This window comes from Neovison vison, chromosome X (genome assembly GCF_020171115.1).
Source record: "Neovison vison isolate M4711 chromosome X, ASM_NN_V1, whole genome shotgun sequence".
In the NCBI taxonomy this organism is placed as follows: Eukaryota; Metazoa; Chordata; class Mammalia; order Carnivora; family Mustelidae; genus Neogale; species Neogale vison.
The window spans coordinates 37,382,599-37,400,407 of record NC_058105.1 but is presented as its reverse complement, the minus strand read 5'-3'; the positions used below and the strand labels follow the sequence as shown (position 1 = coordinate 37,400,407).

At 42.9% G+C, this 17,809-nt stretch overlaps 1 protein-coding gene across 5 annotated transcripts in view; it reads right to left on the bottom strand.

The window, feature by feature from the left end:
* Positions 1 to 17,809, bottom strand: part of CHRDL1 (chordin like 1) — a 132,900-nt gene that overhangs the window by 21,437 nt on the left and 93,654 nt on the right. For all 5 annotated transcript variants that reach the window (XM_044235461.1, XM_044235463.1, XM_044235462.1 and 2 more), the window contains one exon: positions 5,068 to 5,135. In XM_044235461.1, coding sequence (XP_044091396.1) covers positions 5,068 to 5,135 — 68 coding nt within the window. The remainder of the gene's footprint in view (positions 1 to 5,067; positions 5,136 to 17,809) is intronic.

The following is a 17,809-nucleotide window of genomic DNA, read 5'->3' as shown; positions in this document are numbered from 1 at the left end:
GCAGCAACCTCTTCGACCTCAGGCGCAGCAACATCTTCCTAGGAACAGCGCCAAAGGCAAGGGAAAAAAGGGCAAAAATGAACTTTTGGGATTTCATCAAAACCTTGATGAAAAGCTTTTGCACAGCAAAGGAAACAGTTAACAAAACCAAAAGACAACTGACAGAATGGGAGAAGATATTTGCAAACGACATATCAGATAAAAGACTAGTGTCCAAAATCTATAAAGAACTTAACAAACTCAACACCCAAAGAACAAATAATCCAATCAAGAAATGGGCAGAGGACATGAACAGACGTTTCTGCAAAGAAGACATCCAGATGGCCAACAGACACATGAAAAAGTGCTCCATATCACTCGGCATCAGGGAAATACAAATCAAAACCACAATGAGATATCACCTCACACCAGTCAGAATGGCTAAAATCAAGTCAGGAAATGACAGATGCTGGCGAGGATGCGGAGAAAGGGGAACACTCCTACACTGTTGGTGGGAATGCAAGCTGGTGCAACCACTCTGGAAAACGGCATGGAGGTTCCTCAAAATGTTGAAAATAGAACTGCCCCATGACCCAGCAATTGCACTACTGGGAATTTACCCTAAAAATACAAACGTAATGATCCAAAGGGGCACGAGCACCCGAATGTTTATAGCAGCAATGTCCACAATAGCCAAACTATGGAAAGAACCTAGATGTCCATCAAGAGATGAATGGATCAAGAAGATGTGGTATATATACACAATGGAATACTATGCAGCCATCAAAAGAAACGAAATCTTGCCATTTGTGACAACATGGATGGAACTAGAGCGTATCATGCTTAGCGAAATAAGTCAATCAGAGAAAGACAACTATCATATGATCTCCCTGATATGAGGGAGTGGTGATGCAACATGGGGGTCTAAGTGGGTAGGAGAAGAATCCATGAAACAAGATGGGATAGGGAGGGAGACAAACCATAAGTGACTCTTAATCTCACGAAACAAACTGTGGGTTGCTGGGGGGAGGGGGGTTGGGAGAAGGGGGGTAGGGTTATGGACATTGGGGAGGGTATGTGCTTTTGGGTAAATTGGAAGGGGAGATGAACCATGAGAGACTATGGACTCTGAAAAACAATCTGAGGGGTTTGAAGTGGCGGGGGGGTGGGAGGTTGGGGTACCAGGTGGTGGGTATTATAGAGGGCACGGCTTGCATGGAGCACTGGGTGTGGTGAAAAAATAATGAATACTGTTTTTCTGAAAATAAATAAATTGGAAAAAAAAAAGAGGCAGCGATGAGTTTGAAGTACCTCTCTCTTATATGGGACAAATTCCTAAAGCACATTAACATTCATGAGAAGCCCCTCACATACATTTCACTCCACCTTCCACATCCCTTCCTTCAACATGTATTTCTTGGGTGCCTACTATGTGCCAGGTACATATTTTTCTATTACTACAGATACTATTTATTATTCAAATCACATCCCATAACATCTACCCCTATTGGAACAAAGGAAAATATTTATTTATCATAAAGTGGAACCATCTGGATATTTTTGTCTACCGGGCCCCAATGTTTGTTTCTAAAGGTAGGTCTTGAATTCCTTTGAAAATCATTAACTATTTCAAGGCATTCTGAACCTGACCTCTTTTGCTACAGGAAGTATGGGACTAAGTTCAGACCAATCTCCAGCAGTTTTGGAAGAAGGACAAGATGGAAGGACAAAGGTGGGGTTGGAGGCAGCATAAAATGAAGTCAAGAAGAAAGGCGCATTAATAGCCTTACCAGCAGGACCTCCGAGCTGGCCGCAACACTTAACATTGGGATCCAAGCACCCAGCTTAAGGTGTCTGAGACCCAAATTCAGGGAGAATGGCATGTGGTTGGTGGCCATGAATTTAGTCATTCTCAATGTCCTCCCACAATAAAAAATGAGGGTGAATTAAAGGAGGAAATTGATAACACAGAAGATGAAGACGCATCATCTGTTAAGATCTGGAAGGAATCTCCCTTCCTATAAAGCAGATAGAGGTAGATGGAGAAAAGCTTCTTGAAATTTTTTTACATTTTTATTCAAATTCCAGTGTATGAACCTACAGTGACATATGAGTTACAGGTGTACAATGTAGTGATTCCACACTTCCATACAACACCTGGCACTCATGCCCTCCTGAATCCCCACCACGTACTTTCCCCATCCTCGGGATCCATATGAACTTGCAAACTGGGAAGCCCACCCCCTCTTGCAGGGGGTGTTTTGAGATATCCATAGTGTTGTTCTCTACCTGACCCACAGGTAGAGAAACAGAAACAGCAGTGTCAAAATGACAGGACCAGAGAAGAAAGCACACAGATATTGCTTCAACTTGCACAGAAGGCAGAAGCAACACTGGGAAGTTTATATTGGCCATTTTATTAGGTTCCCACAAACACCTTCCTCACACTTTCTTATCCTTGAGTTTGCCCCATAATTCCTTAGGCTCTGGACTTCTACACAATGCTTGTTGAGAACTAATTCCAGAAGTTAAAAAAAAATTTTAAATGTTATATACTACAAAATTAATCGATGCTCATTGAAAAACATCCGATGGAGGTACCTGGGTGGTTTAGTCATTAAGCATCTGCCTTCAGCTCAGGTCATGATCCTGGAGTCCCAGGATCGAGTCCGACATCAGGCTCTGCTTCTCCCTCTGATCCTCACCCCACTTGTGCTCTTTCTCTCAAATAAATAAAATCTTTTTTTTCAAAGAAAAACATCCAATGATACAGAACAGATAGAGTAAAAAATTACGCTCTCTCTTTCCCCCGCCCATTTCCACCCCTTTGAGATTACCACTCGTAATGTGTTGTTATATGATCTTCCAGATCTTTCCATAAGTACTCATTCATGCACACGCACACACTTAAAATTTTTACATAAGTAAATGATAGTAGAAGTTGTATCTTGCACCTTGCTTTGTTTACATAATATATCTTGGGGATCCCTCCACTCAAGTACCCTTCAATGTTTTGCATTCTTTTTAACAACAGCACCGTGTCCCACAGATTGGGTGTGTTCAACCAAGTCCCTATTGCTTACGTTTGGGTTCCTTCCATTTGTTTTGCTCTTAGGAAAATAATGCTGCATTGAATGCCCTATACATTTTTTTTTTGGTACCAGGGTCCAATGAATGTCCATGTATGTACCATGAACACCTTCATACATTTTGTACACTTTCATAAATCCTTCTGTATGATAGATTCCCTGAACTGGAACATCTCCTTTTCAGATTTTAAGAAGTTTGAGGTATGGCTGTATTTTGACATATTTTTTTTCTTCTTTTTTTTAAATAATTTTTTTATTTTTTTATTATTTTTTTTTTGTTTTTTTTTTCCCAATTTATTTATTTTCATAAAAACAGTATTCATTATTTTTTCACCACACCCAGTGCTCCATGCAAGCCGTGCCCTCTATAATACCCACCACCTGGTACCCCAACCTCCCACCCCCCCGCCACTTCAAACCCCTCAGACTGTTTTTCAGAGTCCATAGTCTCTTTAAAATTGGTAGATAGCCACTTCTCTCTTACTTAGCATGGCCCTTGAAACTGCCTTGGGCTCAAATTCCTGGTCTAGTGACTTCTGTGTTCTGTTTATAGATTGTGTTTATGGAATACTCAGATTTGCTCCAGTTCCAGGGTAGTAGACCTAGAGCCATTCCGGGTGGGTTTTTGTTTATTCTAGCTGATATGAAAATTCAGTAGTTCTAATGATTTTTTTCTGGGGCCCTTTGTGTGCAAGTATATTATCACACTTTTAAAAAATGTATATCTTGTCTTTTGATGAATCCAGGGACATCATATGAAGGCTCAGGCTCTTTCTGGATTGGGAAGAAGGAAGGAAGCATTTTTTTTATTTTTTATAAACATATATTTTTATCCCCAGGGGTAGAGGTCTGTGAATTGCCAGATTTACACACTTCACAGCACTCACCATAGCACATACCCTTCCCAGTGTCCATAACCCCACTCCCCTCTCCCAACCCCCCTACCCCCAGCAACCCTCAGTTTGTTTTGTGAGATTAAGAGTCACTTATGGTTTGTCTCCCTCCTAATCCCATCTTGTTTCATTTATTCTTCTCCTACCCACTTAAGCCCCCATGTTGCATCACCACTTCCTCATATCAGGGAGATCATATGATAGTTGTCTTTCTCTGTTTGTCTGCTTGACATATATTTTCTTTAAAGATTTTGTTTATTTATTTGACAGACAGAGATCACAAGCAGGCAGAGAGGCAGGCAGAGAGAGCAAAAGGAGGAAGCAGGATCCCCGCTGAGCAGAGAGCCCGATGCGGGGCTCGATCCCAGGACTCCGGGATCATGACCCGAGCCGAAGGCAGAGGCCCAACCCACTGAGCCACCCAGGCACCCCTGACATATGTTTTTGATAAAAGGATGGCATTTTGTCAATTACTTTGAAATACACAGGGACGAGAGATGCTGTTGTATACACAGAGAGGCTTTCTATGAGGTTCGCACTGACAATGGAAATGAGATGCTGCAGGGTGGAGAAGGAGTATGAGACCTGCTTCCTTTTCTCTCTTGCAGCTGTGTGACTGAGAGCCTAAGGCTTAGGAAAGGCTTTTATGGAGACATGTCCATGGTACCTCTGTCACACTTGATCTTAGCCAAAAGGCCAAGAAGCGATCATAGTACCTCTGCCAAAAGGATGGACAGACCTACCTTACAGTCCTACAGAAGGTCCTCACTACTGAGGACAGAGGTTGTCACCTGCTTTCCTTCCAGAAGACAGAGATTTGGCAAACCATCCTGAAAGGCTACCAACTTTGGATCTAGACGGCAAGTACCTAAGGGCTGGGGCTGTGATTTCTTTGTGTTCACGTCCTGGCCCTAGTTACCAACTATACAGTGTACTTAAATGGCTAGAGTTTGGTGATAATGCTGTTTAATTTTCCAAGGAAAGGGAAAGAGCAGTGGTGTTAGAAATGGGCCCTTTTATGGAGTTGCTGGGATAATAGCCATGGAGAGAGGAAAGTTTGGCCTGGTGCTGGGGAGGGTTGAATTATTTGAGCTATTCACACTTACTGCTTCTCTGTTGGCAGGTTGCCGGAAGATATCACCATCAGAATGTTCCCACGACAATTCTCCATCCCCTGTTTATTACAAAATAAAGACAGAGTCATACATACTTAGAAGGGAAAACCATCACCCTTGTGACCTAGCCACATTTTTTGTTCTATGATCCCAAATTTCTCCAGACATTTTAAATGTAGTTAAAATAGCCATCCTTCCGGGCACCCTGGTGTCTCAGTCAGTTGGGGGTCTGATTCTTGATTTTGGCACAGGTCATGATCTCAGGGTCACGGGATTAAGCCCCGCATCAGGCTCCATGCTGGGTATGAAGCTTGCTTAAGAGTCTGTCTCTCTGCCACTTCCCCCATCTCTCTCTGTCTCTGTCTCTCTCTCCTTTCTGGAAAAAAAAGAGGCTGTCCTTTATAAAGTGACCTGGAAAGATTTCTCTCTGGATCTGTCTCAATTTTCAAAAACAACTCTGAAGAAAGTTGCCCCTTTTTTAAAATTTTATTTTTTAAGATTTTTATTTACTTATTTGAGAGAGAGAGAGAGAGAAAGAGAGAGAGAGGGAGCAAGCACAAGCAACAGGAAGGGGCAGAGGGAGAGGGAGAAGCATGTTGTTCACTGAGCAGAGAGCCGGATGTGGGACTCGATCCCAGAACCCCAGGATCATGACCCGAGCTGAAGGCTGTCACTTAGCTGAGTAAACCACCCAGGAGCCCCATCCATTCACACTACAAAATTTGGGAAACAAAAGGGAGAATAAACACTTTCCATTGTGATATAGCCATCACCCTCACTTTTGCTTACTTTATTCCTGTGTCAGTTCAGTATCTTATAGTTCGTACTTAACTTATGTTTAAACTACCCTTCTAAAATGAGAATTTCAAGGATTTGGTCTGTCATAATTTGTTAAATTCACCCTGATGTCTCTGAGAAGTTACGACCTGGTCTGAAAGTTAAGGTTAATCTCGTGGTAGTTGGAATGTTTACCTAACCAATATCCAAGTTGTACTCCTCTGTTTTTGCCCGAGATACCTTCTTCTGGGTCTATGTGTCCATTCCCTGAAGAGTGAACACTTATCATTGCCTCATTGCCAGAGTAACTTCTTTTGGGAGGAAGATCCTACCTTTAGCCTTGAGAACAACATACCACAGACAGAGATATTCCTCAACGAATTAAAGATCACAAACCACAGGACAATTTCCAAGGATATTACCTTGTGTTACTGATGACCAAGTGAGTCGATGGGAAGAGCTGGGTTTTACTCTCAGTATCAGTTAAGACATGTATTTCACAGGATAGCAGGAAATATCAGAAAGTAGCAGCATGAAGAATTTTCTATTTGAATTTACCCCATGAGCTTTCAAAACCCACTTGGACATAGTAACATGTTACTGGTTCAAGGAGATTGTAGTACTGAGGGAAAATTAGGTAATATCATTGGCTTTTAGGACTTACAAAGGACCTCAAAATTCCTTAGATAGCAATGTTATAAGGTAGTGATATATAATGGTGTTATGGTTTTAACCCTTCATAATTTAAAGATCATCTCATGGAAAAAAAATTATGAATCATCAAGATGCGCTTGGGAGAGAGGCACCTGGGTGGCTCATTCGGCTAAGCCTCTGCCTTCTGCTCAGGTCATGATCCTGGAGTTGCCAGATTGAGCCCCACATTGGGCTCCCCACTCAGTGTGGAGTCTGCTTCTCCCTCTGGCCCTCCCCCCTCTCATGTTCTCTCAGAGCTTTGGAAATGGCAAGGAACACACTGAAGACAGCCACTGAAGACAGTAGAGAGTTCAGGTGTGAAATAAGAGAAATGGGGATAGTGGAAAGAAAGGAGGAGGGGTGAAGAGGAAAAGGAGTCAAGGAAGGAGAGAGGGAGGGGAGAAGACTGGTCATTGATGTAAATAAAGGTGGTAAATAATTGCTGTGTGACTTCAGAAAGAGGCTGAAGAATTCACATTTTATCCTGTAACCAATTTTTATGTAGAGGTTCCTACAGTAAAATGGTGATTTATGGCAGCTTCTCTTGGCGATGGAGTGTCTCCTACTGGAAGGCAACCGGAATCTGGGAGGCTGCTTGTAGTAATATGTGACAGGCCCTGAGAATCTCTGAAATCATGGGGAAGGAGCAAATCAGACTACTTCAGATAAAAAGGCAATGATATGATCCTGATGGGAGATATGATACAAGAGGCGGATGGCAAAAGAGAAAATATTGTAAAAGGATGCTATGGTCATGGGAGGAGGGGAGGACGCCTGGGTGGTGCAGTTGGTTAAATGTCTGACTCTTGATTTCAGCTCAGGTCACGATCTCAGGTTCCTGGAATTGAGCCCTGCATCTGTCGGGCTCCATGCTCAGAGGGGAGTTTGCTTGAGGATCCTCTCTCCCTCTCTTTCTGCCCCTTCCCTGTTCTCTCTCTCTTTCTAAAGTAAATACATAAATCTTAAAAAAAATTTTTTTAATCAAAAGATGCTAGGCTTGCAAATCTGAACAGTTGGGAAATGGCACTGCCCTTGAAGTGAATGAATAGGGATGAACTTAAATGTACTTGGTCCCTTTTCACTGGCAGCGTGGCGAGTCCAAGCTTTGTCATGAGCCAGATGAAAATAGGGGACCCAAAAGAAGACTGGAAACCAGAAGAGTTTCACCAGCAAATAGCAGAACAAAATGGAAAAGCCATGGAATGTGTTTTGGGGCCCAATCTAAGTAGCCCAAAGAGAATAAATCACAAAGGAAAAATAAGAGAAGAGCTCTCATCACCAAACACGTCCTTCACAAACATAGATTTAATGGTTGGTACTGACATGGAAGGTTTACTTAGCATGACCTTTTGAGAAGTTCCATTTATTGCATTAAGACCCTGGAGTCTTGAAAGGGCTTTTAGATAGTGTCCTGAAATACTTAGAGTCCAGGTAGAACTCTGAAGCAAGTAGTCCCTGTTAAGTGAACAGAGAGGTCAGATGGCATGGGAGCAGAGGACTAATGTCCTATAACCCAAGTTCAGAGAAATGTGTCACAACACCTAAGCATTTGCAGGCAGACGTGCGTGCCTCAGTTGAAATCATTTCACTTCAGTTAAAAGCTCCTGGAACCATTACTCGTGTACATATCCTCTCAAGTAGAAATGACTGAGCTTCTGATGCCATCGAAATGGCATTCTCTAACCTGGAGTGTTCTGTATATAAGGAGTCATTCTCATTCTTTATCATTTAAACCATAGTTAAATTGGAAGAATCTTCTTTGATATTCACATTTTGTTCAGCTGTGACCTGGGCCAAATCCGTCTGGATTGCTGATAAGCATCTTAGGTACTATGGTTTAGATATATCTCAGATATATCTATGGGACAAAATACATCAAAGAAAAAATTAGCAGTAGTGCCCTAAAACCTATTCTGTTGCTTTTTTTTTCCTCCCTGATTTGCTGGGCAAATTGTCTTGAGTAAGAGGAAACTTTTTTTCATCCAGGGCTTTATCTAAAAAAAAAAAAAAAAGAAAGAAAGAAAGAAAAGAAAAAACAAAACAACAACAACAAAAAAAATTGATTCTAATGGAGACAGATGGATTCTAGTTAATTCCGAGAAGCAACAAGATATAATTTTAACCAATTTTTAAAACCAAAATGAAAAACAACTCTAGTGTACTGTATGTCAAACAATATTCATTTAACCTTAAAAGCCACATGTGTTGTTTATTCAAACCTCAATTATATTCTGAGTGGTACCCTATGGAGCTAAAATGGCTTGGCTTTCTGGTAATGAAAGAAATGAAGAACAAGCATGTGAAAAATGGTCAAAAGCTGGGCTACAATTCAGACTGTTTATAACTCCCATTGCTTCCATTAATCTCTGGTTAGCCTGAGTAGGTCACAGAAGTAAACCCTCTCCTTTCGAGAGGACTAAGTGTACAATGAGATTATTAGAAACCCATGAAGATAAGCCTCAGAAAGCAAAACTACGCCAGCATGTGGTCACATCTGAACCACACACAACATCATACATAACATGTCCCCTAGGTCCCGATGGATGTGGGACAGCCCACTTTCATGCCTTTTTCTGGCAGACATAATTACTAAGATGGCCCTCTCACTTTCAAAAGTGTTTTGGTTTGGATGGGAAGATATGTAGTCACTCTAATCATAAGGCACATGGCAATGAAATGAATCCCTGAGACCAGGGCGGGGCGGGGACATGATCCCTGTGACAAGGGAAAGTGATCTCTATACTTTCAGAGAAACGCGTCGAAATCAGCAGAATCAGGGTAAATAGTTGAAGGGCTTTTGAGGGAAATCAGGGGAGTGTGGAGAGGAAGAAAGTGATCGTGACATCTCCACCTACTACGTGCCAGGTTCTGGGATGGGCCACTTGATAGCCGGGACAGAATACCCAAGCTGGAGATGAAAGACAGAGTAGAAGCAGATGACTCGATGGGGGTCCTCTGCCAAACATCTAATTCTCTAAATACTGTTGAGAAGGAGCAGGCATGCTGAAATTTGAGTGAAGCTTTGAAGAACTCTGGTAAAACGATTCCCCACTAGTAGACCTTTCAGGTAACAACGATATATAGTACTACAAGAAGTCCTTCGGTCTTTTGTAGATGGTCATGTGTTCTAGAAAATACTCTGCTGTCAAATAAAGCACTTTATTGTTTGGGCTGTCAATACAAGCTCTTAGCATTTTCAACAAACTATCTGCTTGAGAAACACAGAGACACAGAAAAGGGGGAACTCCTGCCAAGAGTAGCTAGCTAAATCTGAAGAGGAGTACAAAAGCATTTATCCAGGAAAGTCAGAAATACATACTTTTTAAAAAGAACATTATGGGAGTGCCAGTGCTTGTGAGAGCCAATCATGAGAGAGGCCAAAGAGAAGCTATTAGCTGGATGATACCCACAAGCCACACTTTGCTCTTTCAATGGCTATGGAGATCCAAGCTGATAGTTAGAAATGGGGTCGTTGAGTCATCCCAATAAATCTAATGGAAGTGTTACCATATCTGGCCCTGGGGAGCAGAGCTGTCACGAAGTCTGCTCCTTCCAGTAGCCTCAGAGTTCAGAGTCCCCACAGTTGCTCCACATCCCCAAGTTGAGAGGCAACAGAACAGTCATGGCTAAGAGAACAGCCCACACCAGCCAGACTGCCTGGGTCCAAAACCTGGCTCTGTCCCTTTTTGCCTGTGTGACTTTGGGCAAGTGATGAACCTCTCTGAGCCTCAGTTTCCTTGTTGCTAAAATGGGGACAATACAACCTAGCCCAGAGAGCGGTGGGGATGAAATGTATTTGTGTGTGCAAAGAGCTTAGAACAGGGCCTGGCCCACCAAGTGTTATTCCCCCTCTTCTTCCCATCCTTTCCCTCTGCTTCCTCCTCCTTCTCCTCAAGAGTAGCTCAACCCTGGGGAAAACCCAGCTTAAGGAGTTCCATGAGCATGCGTGGTAGCTATCAAGGAAAGGCTCTGGATTAAACAAACAAACGAAGCCCAGCAATAACAAAAACATTTATGCCTGCACATAGGAAAGGGAATCCTTTCATTTTGAAATCATTCCATTTTGAAAGCCAGGATCTTGGATGCAGGGAAAAAAAAAAAGGCCACAAGGATGTTTTCAGCTCGTTCCTTCTCAACTGGCTAAGATTCTCTCCTAGTCATCTCCTTATTTTCCTCTTTGTCAAAGAGGCATTTGAGTTTTAACAAAATCCCTTATTTTTTCTTGGCTTAAAATGAGGACAGATATCTGCTTCATTGAAAGAGAGTGCAATTTTATGGTCCTAACGTCGAGTGGTCAAAGTCCAAGTAGCCCCTCCCCCCCCCAAAAAAGAGAGAGTCCTGAGCTACCACATCCATACTTGGAAAAATAACAAGCGGATGGAGAAGAGAAGCTCAGAGATCTAGCAATGTTTACTGCTGGTCAACCCAGGAATGAATGGAAAGCAGTCAGAAAGCAGTTTAAGGTCCTTCTATCCACAGATACTGCATTAGCTACCTGGCCTTATATCCAAAAAAGACGTGGATGTCTGGCGGGAGTAGGGAACTTGGGGCTGGTTTTAATGGCTAAAGCCAAGGTGTAAATGGATATAGTCATTCCAGTAATTTGCTAGAAAAACTGGATCCTGGTATCCACTGTCTGCTTGCCCAGGCTATGGAGACTTGGAATTGGTAAGTTCTTAAAGTTATAATGTAGGTAATATTGAAATCTGACTTCCCCTGCATAACATAGCTCCTTTTGCTCACATTTCTTTTTTCTCTCTTTATGCTGTCAGTTGACAATCCGGACTAAGTTCTAGAAATAATGGGGTCTAGGCTCATGAAGACTATTCCAATGAGAATAATGGACACAGGCAGTGTTTCTGGGCAGTTATGGCACCCCCTGGAGTAGTTAGAAGGACAGGGCTGAAGGAAGAGTGACTTTAACCTGTGAAGAAATACTTGCTCTGACGTGCTCGCTGGAAATTCCTTATTTTTATGGTAGAACCAGACGCCTATAAACATGAAAAATGCTCCAATCCCAGAACAGGATGGGGGCATTTATTCCACATGGCCAGTTAAGATTTGGGTTTATTCATTTGTTAAACTCAGTATGAAAGTCAATGCTGTCTCATCCATGGTCTGAAGGGCTTTCTATGAAGAAACATGTTAGGCATAAGAGACATGCCCAGAAGGAACACAATGACCACCAAGGTTGGGAGTTCTGGGAGTATTAGCAAGCACGTGAAGATGAATTCTGAGCACAGGGGAGAGAGAACAAAAACAAGCTGGAAAGTTTCCATGGAAAAAGACAGCCCCTGGTGGGGATTTAGAAGAAGAGAGGAAGGCCAAGGGTGGGATATCTCTCAGATGATCCTTTCTTCATGAACATGAATGGTTCACCTAAGAACAGGGCTCATTAACAGTGGTAAGACTCTTCTGTCACTCTGAAAAGATCAGAGTGTTTCAGCACAGTTTGAAGTTTAGGGAGGAGCACAGCAACTCAAAAACCATAAATGATGGAGTTCATTTTTTTTTGAGAAATGTGTCTCATTAATGATATTTCCTTCCTTATCATTATGATCCACTGATGGTAGTGTTTCTGCAGAAAATGTGGACCAAACAAAAAACAATGCTAGACCAGTATGTGAGTGTCTATATTTGGAGGTGCTATTATTTTCTCCAGTTTTGTCTGATTTTGAGAACTTTGAAAACTTAGGTAGATTTTTATGATGTTAAAAATAAAATGAACTACCTTGTGCATCACTTCCTTCATGATCTCTGCATTCCAGCCAAGATGGCATCGCAGGTGTAATTTTGCTGTTTTGCAAAGATAAATCACGAGTCTTAGGTACAATGGCACTTCTCTTGAGTACTGACAAACTGCTTTTAAACAGTTGCTTCTGTTTTCAGTTACCTCGTGGAAGTTCATAGAAATAGCTCAATTTCATGAAATGAGATTCAGTTTTCTCCTTTGGCTCTTTGCAAATGTGTTGGATAAATGAGCTTGGGTTGAGTATGTTGGGAGTTCAGTCATCTCTCCTGCCTCCCTAGCCAGGACTACATGTGGGGTGATGTCAAGAGCTTTTCATGGCTGTAGCTCTTTCTACTTAATAAATCAACCACAAGAAATGCTTAACTCTGTGCTATGGGACACAGAGGAAGAAGGTGTTCCTTTTCCAGTTAAGGAAGCAAGACCCATGAAACAATGGAAAATATAAGAAAATATTTAAATGTTGGACTCGATAAACCAGACTAAGCCCTGAAAGTGGTCCAAGAAGGAGCTCAAGGACTCGAGTTATCGGGTCAGGCTCTTTGGAAGGGGTACAACTCAGCCTGGGCTCTTGAAAGATGGGTAGGGTCAAAATCCCTAGAAGAGAGGAGGGAAGCTATTCCAAGCTTGTGAGAGCTAAGAGAGGCACATAACAGGAATGAAAGTGGGAAGGAACTTGGCATATTTTAGGACAAAGAGAATAGCCAGCCTGGAGTAGAAGGTGTGTGTGGGTTGGTGTCAGAGAAACAAGGATGAGTAGTAGGTTCAGGGAGCGTCAGCTTGCTTTATAGAGTGTCTTTAAAAACAATCTGCGGACATTGGATAATGTGCTAAGACATGGTGGGCACTGACCAACACAACCAAGTAGTTCTGTAAGAAGAAAAGCCTGGACTAGAGTAGTATGCACATGTACAATGAAGGAAAGACAGTTATAGACACTCCTATAGCCCGAGGTGGCCAGTTTCACAGGGAAAGCAGAAGTCACGGATCCTGGGAGTTTAAGACTGCCATTAGCTATGTCCCTAAACTTTGAGTCCCTCCTCTCTCACAGGCAGTGAAAAGGAATGTGGTGTGTGTTGAGGCTGGAGAGACAGTCCGAGGAGTCTTCTTTCACCTCCCTCACAAGGTCGACCCCTCTTCATTACTAGCTTTTCCAACCCCTTTCTCTATAGCACGTGGCACAGTTGCCATTTTGTATCTACTTGATATTTGAAATTATTTGATATTATCTATTTGATAAATGTGTCTTCTGCACTACAATCCACTAGGTGAGGTCCCCTATTTGTTTCGTTCACCATTGTATCTCCAGCACCCACACAGCACTGGGTACTTGGTGGGTGCTCCAGAAGAGTGAAGAAGGGTGAAAGAAGGTAGGTATTTCTGGACAAAGATGTCCCCTGCTGGTTCTGAGCGGGTAGGCTGAGGCCATAATGGGAGGAGCTGGGCAGTGTGGTTACTCTTCTAAGATTAAGTGCCAACATGTCAAGCATGTTCTCTCTCCCCCTCTACTCCCTTGCCTTAGGAAAGGTCCCTTGTTGCGTTCCCATGAATGGCTCCCACCAGAGAGTGTAAGAGTTTGGGACTCTAGAGCCAGGTTGACAAGGTTCAAATTCTAGCTCTGCCACTCACTGCCACGTATCCTTGGGCCAATTATGTAACTTCCCTGCCTCAGTCTCCTTATCTGTAAAATGGGGTTAATAATTGTTCTAACTTTGTTGGGAGGATTGAGGTTATCACACACATCAGTGCTTACACCACTGCCTGCCACAGAGTAAGTACTACGTATGTACACTGTCCAATCAGGTTTGACTCTTAATACAGACAAAAGCCTACCTCCCCCAAAAACCTCTCCTTTGTCTAGAGTCCATGTACATAGCCTTTCCCTTTGCTTTGGCAAGATAGGCAGGAGACAGGAAACAGAAATGATAAGTAGTAGAGGGAAGCAGGAGGGGGGTGGGTTTGGGTTTGAGGCCTGCCTGCCCAGAATGTGGCAGTCATACAAGATTTTTCTTCTGATCAAGTTTCCCTTCAGGTTCCAGCGGTTGTTTGCATGCCACTTCCAGTCCAGATGAGATTTGCTCAAGTTCCAGCAAGGACATGCCCCCTGTCAATGTCCTCTTGACCTGTCTCAAGCCTCAAGGACAGGCCGAAATCCCTGCGGCTGGGGTTGAGATCCAGTTTGCGGCTAATGTTGCCACATGACCCAGGAAGAGAGACATGTACCCGTGTCTGGGGAAGGTGCAGAGAGCCTGTTTCCATGCAGCCCTTTATGTGAACATCTGCAAGTTCAGCACTCAAAAGGTTATTTCTTCTGCATTATTTTTCCTGCAGTTAGGGTGGTCAGCATAGGGGAGAAGGGTGTCTGCATTCCCTGCTGTGTGAGTAATATGCTTATGCAAGACAGACCTTTGTAAAAACATCGTTTTAGCAGGAAAAAAAAAATAACGAGGTGCTTCCAAAATTAGCAATTCAAAGGACATTCAATCACATTCTACACAACTGAAAGATGTAAAGAAATTAGGGGCAGAGAGAAAAGCATCAGTTTTATGAAAGCGGAGGACTGAGCCTTCACAGGGAAAGATGAAAGTGAAGGATTTATTTCGGCTGGAGGAGAGATCGCAGAGAAAGAACTTCACGAATTGGCAGGTGTGTGAAGGGACCGCGCATGATCAGCTGGAGCTTGCTTTTATCTGTCACTTCTGAGGGCATCATAAAAGGAAAGAAATTTAAACTGTGACAAGGGTCATGTTGAGAAGATGGCGAGTCCCAGGATCTGTTAACACAAGAGGGATGAGAAATGAAATTCTATGTGTGGAGATTAAGTAAAGAAAAAAAGGCAAGACTATCAGACATAGAGGAGAGCGTGCAATCGTATTAACCCTGAGCTGATAAATACAATGATATTATATATGAAATATAATCATTGTCTCAAATAAAGCAGTAAGTCTGTAAAAGACTTTCCATTAGGTCTCCACATCATCTCGGTTAATTTTTACAACCTTTCCATGGGTGACACTTACTATAATCTCCATTTTCAGGGCTGAAAAGAAGCAAAAAACCGAAGTTCTATGGGGACAAGCAGATCGCCCAAGGTAACATCACTAGTAGGCTGGAGCTCCATAACATCAAATCTGAGTCCTTGTGGCTTCAGGGTCTATGTCTGCTGCCCCACACATGTCTCCCAGAGGCAATAACATGTCTTTTGGCAGTTTCCTTTCTCTTACGAATTGTTCTTCAGTTTAGATTTCTCACCGTATCCTTTTCCCCCAAAAAAGTAACCTCAGCCCGACAACTGGATTATAGGAACTGGATTGTTATGCAAGCAACTATGAACACCTCGGCTCCATACAGACTCTCTTCCCTTCGGAGCAGACTCAAATGACATTGGGGCAAAGATGGGTAGGGAGATGAGGAACAAAATACCCATCTTTTCTGGCTTAAATGTCATAGCTGTACTGGTGTACAGACACACACACTGTGAGAAAGCAGGAGAGAAAGATCCAGGGTCTTCTTGGAGCACAAACCAAATCAGGCTGTGGCTAAATCCACACTGGCTTGTGAGGACCTCTGGAAAGAGCATAGGAAAAGGGATGAACATACAATGGTACTCGGAACAAGGTCATTTCTTCCTTTTTTCTTAAAGATTTTATTTGTTTATTTGGCAGAGAGAGAGAGAGAGAGAGAGCGAGAGCGCTGGCACACGCAAGCAAAGGGAGCAGGAGGCAGAGGGAGAGGGAGAAGAAGGCTTCCAGCTGAGCAAGGAGTCCAATGTGGGGCTCGATCCCAGGACCCTGGGATCATGACCTAAGCCGAAGGCAGAAGCTTAACCGATTGAGCCACTCAGATGCCCCAAATTTATTTCTTCCTAGAAGAAATATTACTTACAGTGTCCTGAAGGGCAATGGGGGAGGAAAAACCAGTTGGGGATCAGAAATGACACAGTGTGATTTCCTACTGACCATGAACCAATGGACAGCAAGTACCACCCCTACCACAGTCTATTGGTAATTCAGAGGCAGAAAACACAGGAATAATATCATATGTTAGTTGTATCTAATTCAAACTATAACTTTGGCAGTATTTCCAAGCTAACATGCATTCATTCAAAGAGTGCTAACTCTGTACCTAGAACAGGGAGAGGGAAGAAAAGATGAACCAGGAATAGTTCCTGCCTTAAGGAGCTCAGAATTGCTATGGAGAGTAAGACATGAGTACACATAATAAATTTTTTAAAAAAAGGTAACAAAGTGATTAATGCTACAGGAGCAGCACCCAGTAAAGGCTGAGGAGCCTTGGAAAGGAAGGAGGTTTACTCCTAACTTACAGGATTAAAAAAAAAAAAAACACTTTCGGAGGAGGTGGCAGATGGGCTGGTCTTTGGATAAGCAGGATAAACAGGAATTTGGGCTGGAGAAATGAGGGATGGCAGACAGAAGGCAGAGAAGAGAGAAAGGCCTTCCATCTAGTATTTATCATAATGCACCCAGAGGACCACCTGTGTCAGAATCTATGGAGGCAGTGTTTGAGCTACATCTTGAGAAACCTGTAGGACTTCCAAAGGCAGAGATGGAAGGGAAAGGCTTTTCCAGAAAGAGGCAATCTTCTCTCCTCTAAGGTCTAGCTGTACATGTGCAGTTCTTAAATAGGCAGCCATTTTGTTCTCTTGACCTCCCAGTTCCTTCCCATGAAATGGCTGTCATACATTTGTCTCAAAGTTGGTTGCCCAATGGTTGGAAGTAGATACTCTGACCATTCAGAGAGTGACATTTGTTACTTTTCTATTGCTTCCAGGATTCAGACTTTTTAATATGCTAAATTTAAGTGCACTAAAATCAAACAGAAACCACTATTCGGGGCTGCCTCCAGTCCTCCATTTGGTCTCAGGAATGGATTCTCTAAGAGGAATCTATGGACCACCAGCCTCTGAGTGGACAGTGGGGCCTGCTGACATGCACATCCCAGGACCCTACCCCAAAGCTGTTGAATCACGCAACTGTTGTCTGAGGATCTGAAAGTTCTCCAGGTGGTTTTGAAGCACACTACAGTTGGAGAAATCTTGAGAGGGTATAGTGAAGACACAAAGACACAAAGAGCACAGGAACACTGGGAGTGGAACCCAAGGTGTGTGAATCGAAGAATGTGGGCCTAGAAAGCTAAGTTGAAGCTACTGGATAGAAGGCCTTCACTGTCTGAGGCAGGGGTTGGTGTATACCCCTGGCAACAGGGAGCCATTCTTTTCATCAGCAGAGTAAAGTGGGGAAGAGCCTGGCATCTGGACTCACTAGCTACATAACCTTAAACAAGGCTATTAACTTCTCTCTGCCTCAGTTTCATCATCCATAAAATGGGAATACTCATCATACTCATCACATAGGGTCATTATGGGAGTAAATGAGTTAATGTTGATAAAGTATTTAGAAATGTGACTGGTGGGGTGCCCAGGTGGCTCAGTCAGTTGAATGCCCTAATCTTGATTTCGGCTCAGGTCATGATCTCAGGGTCATGAGATCAAGC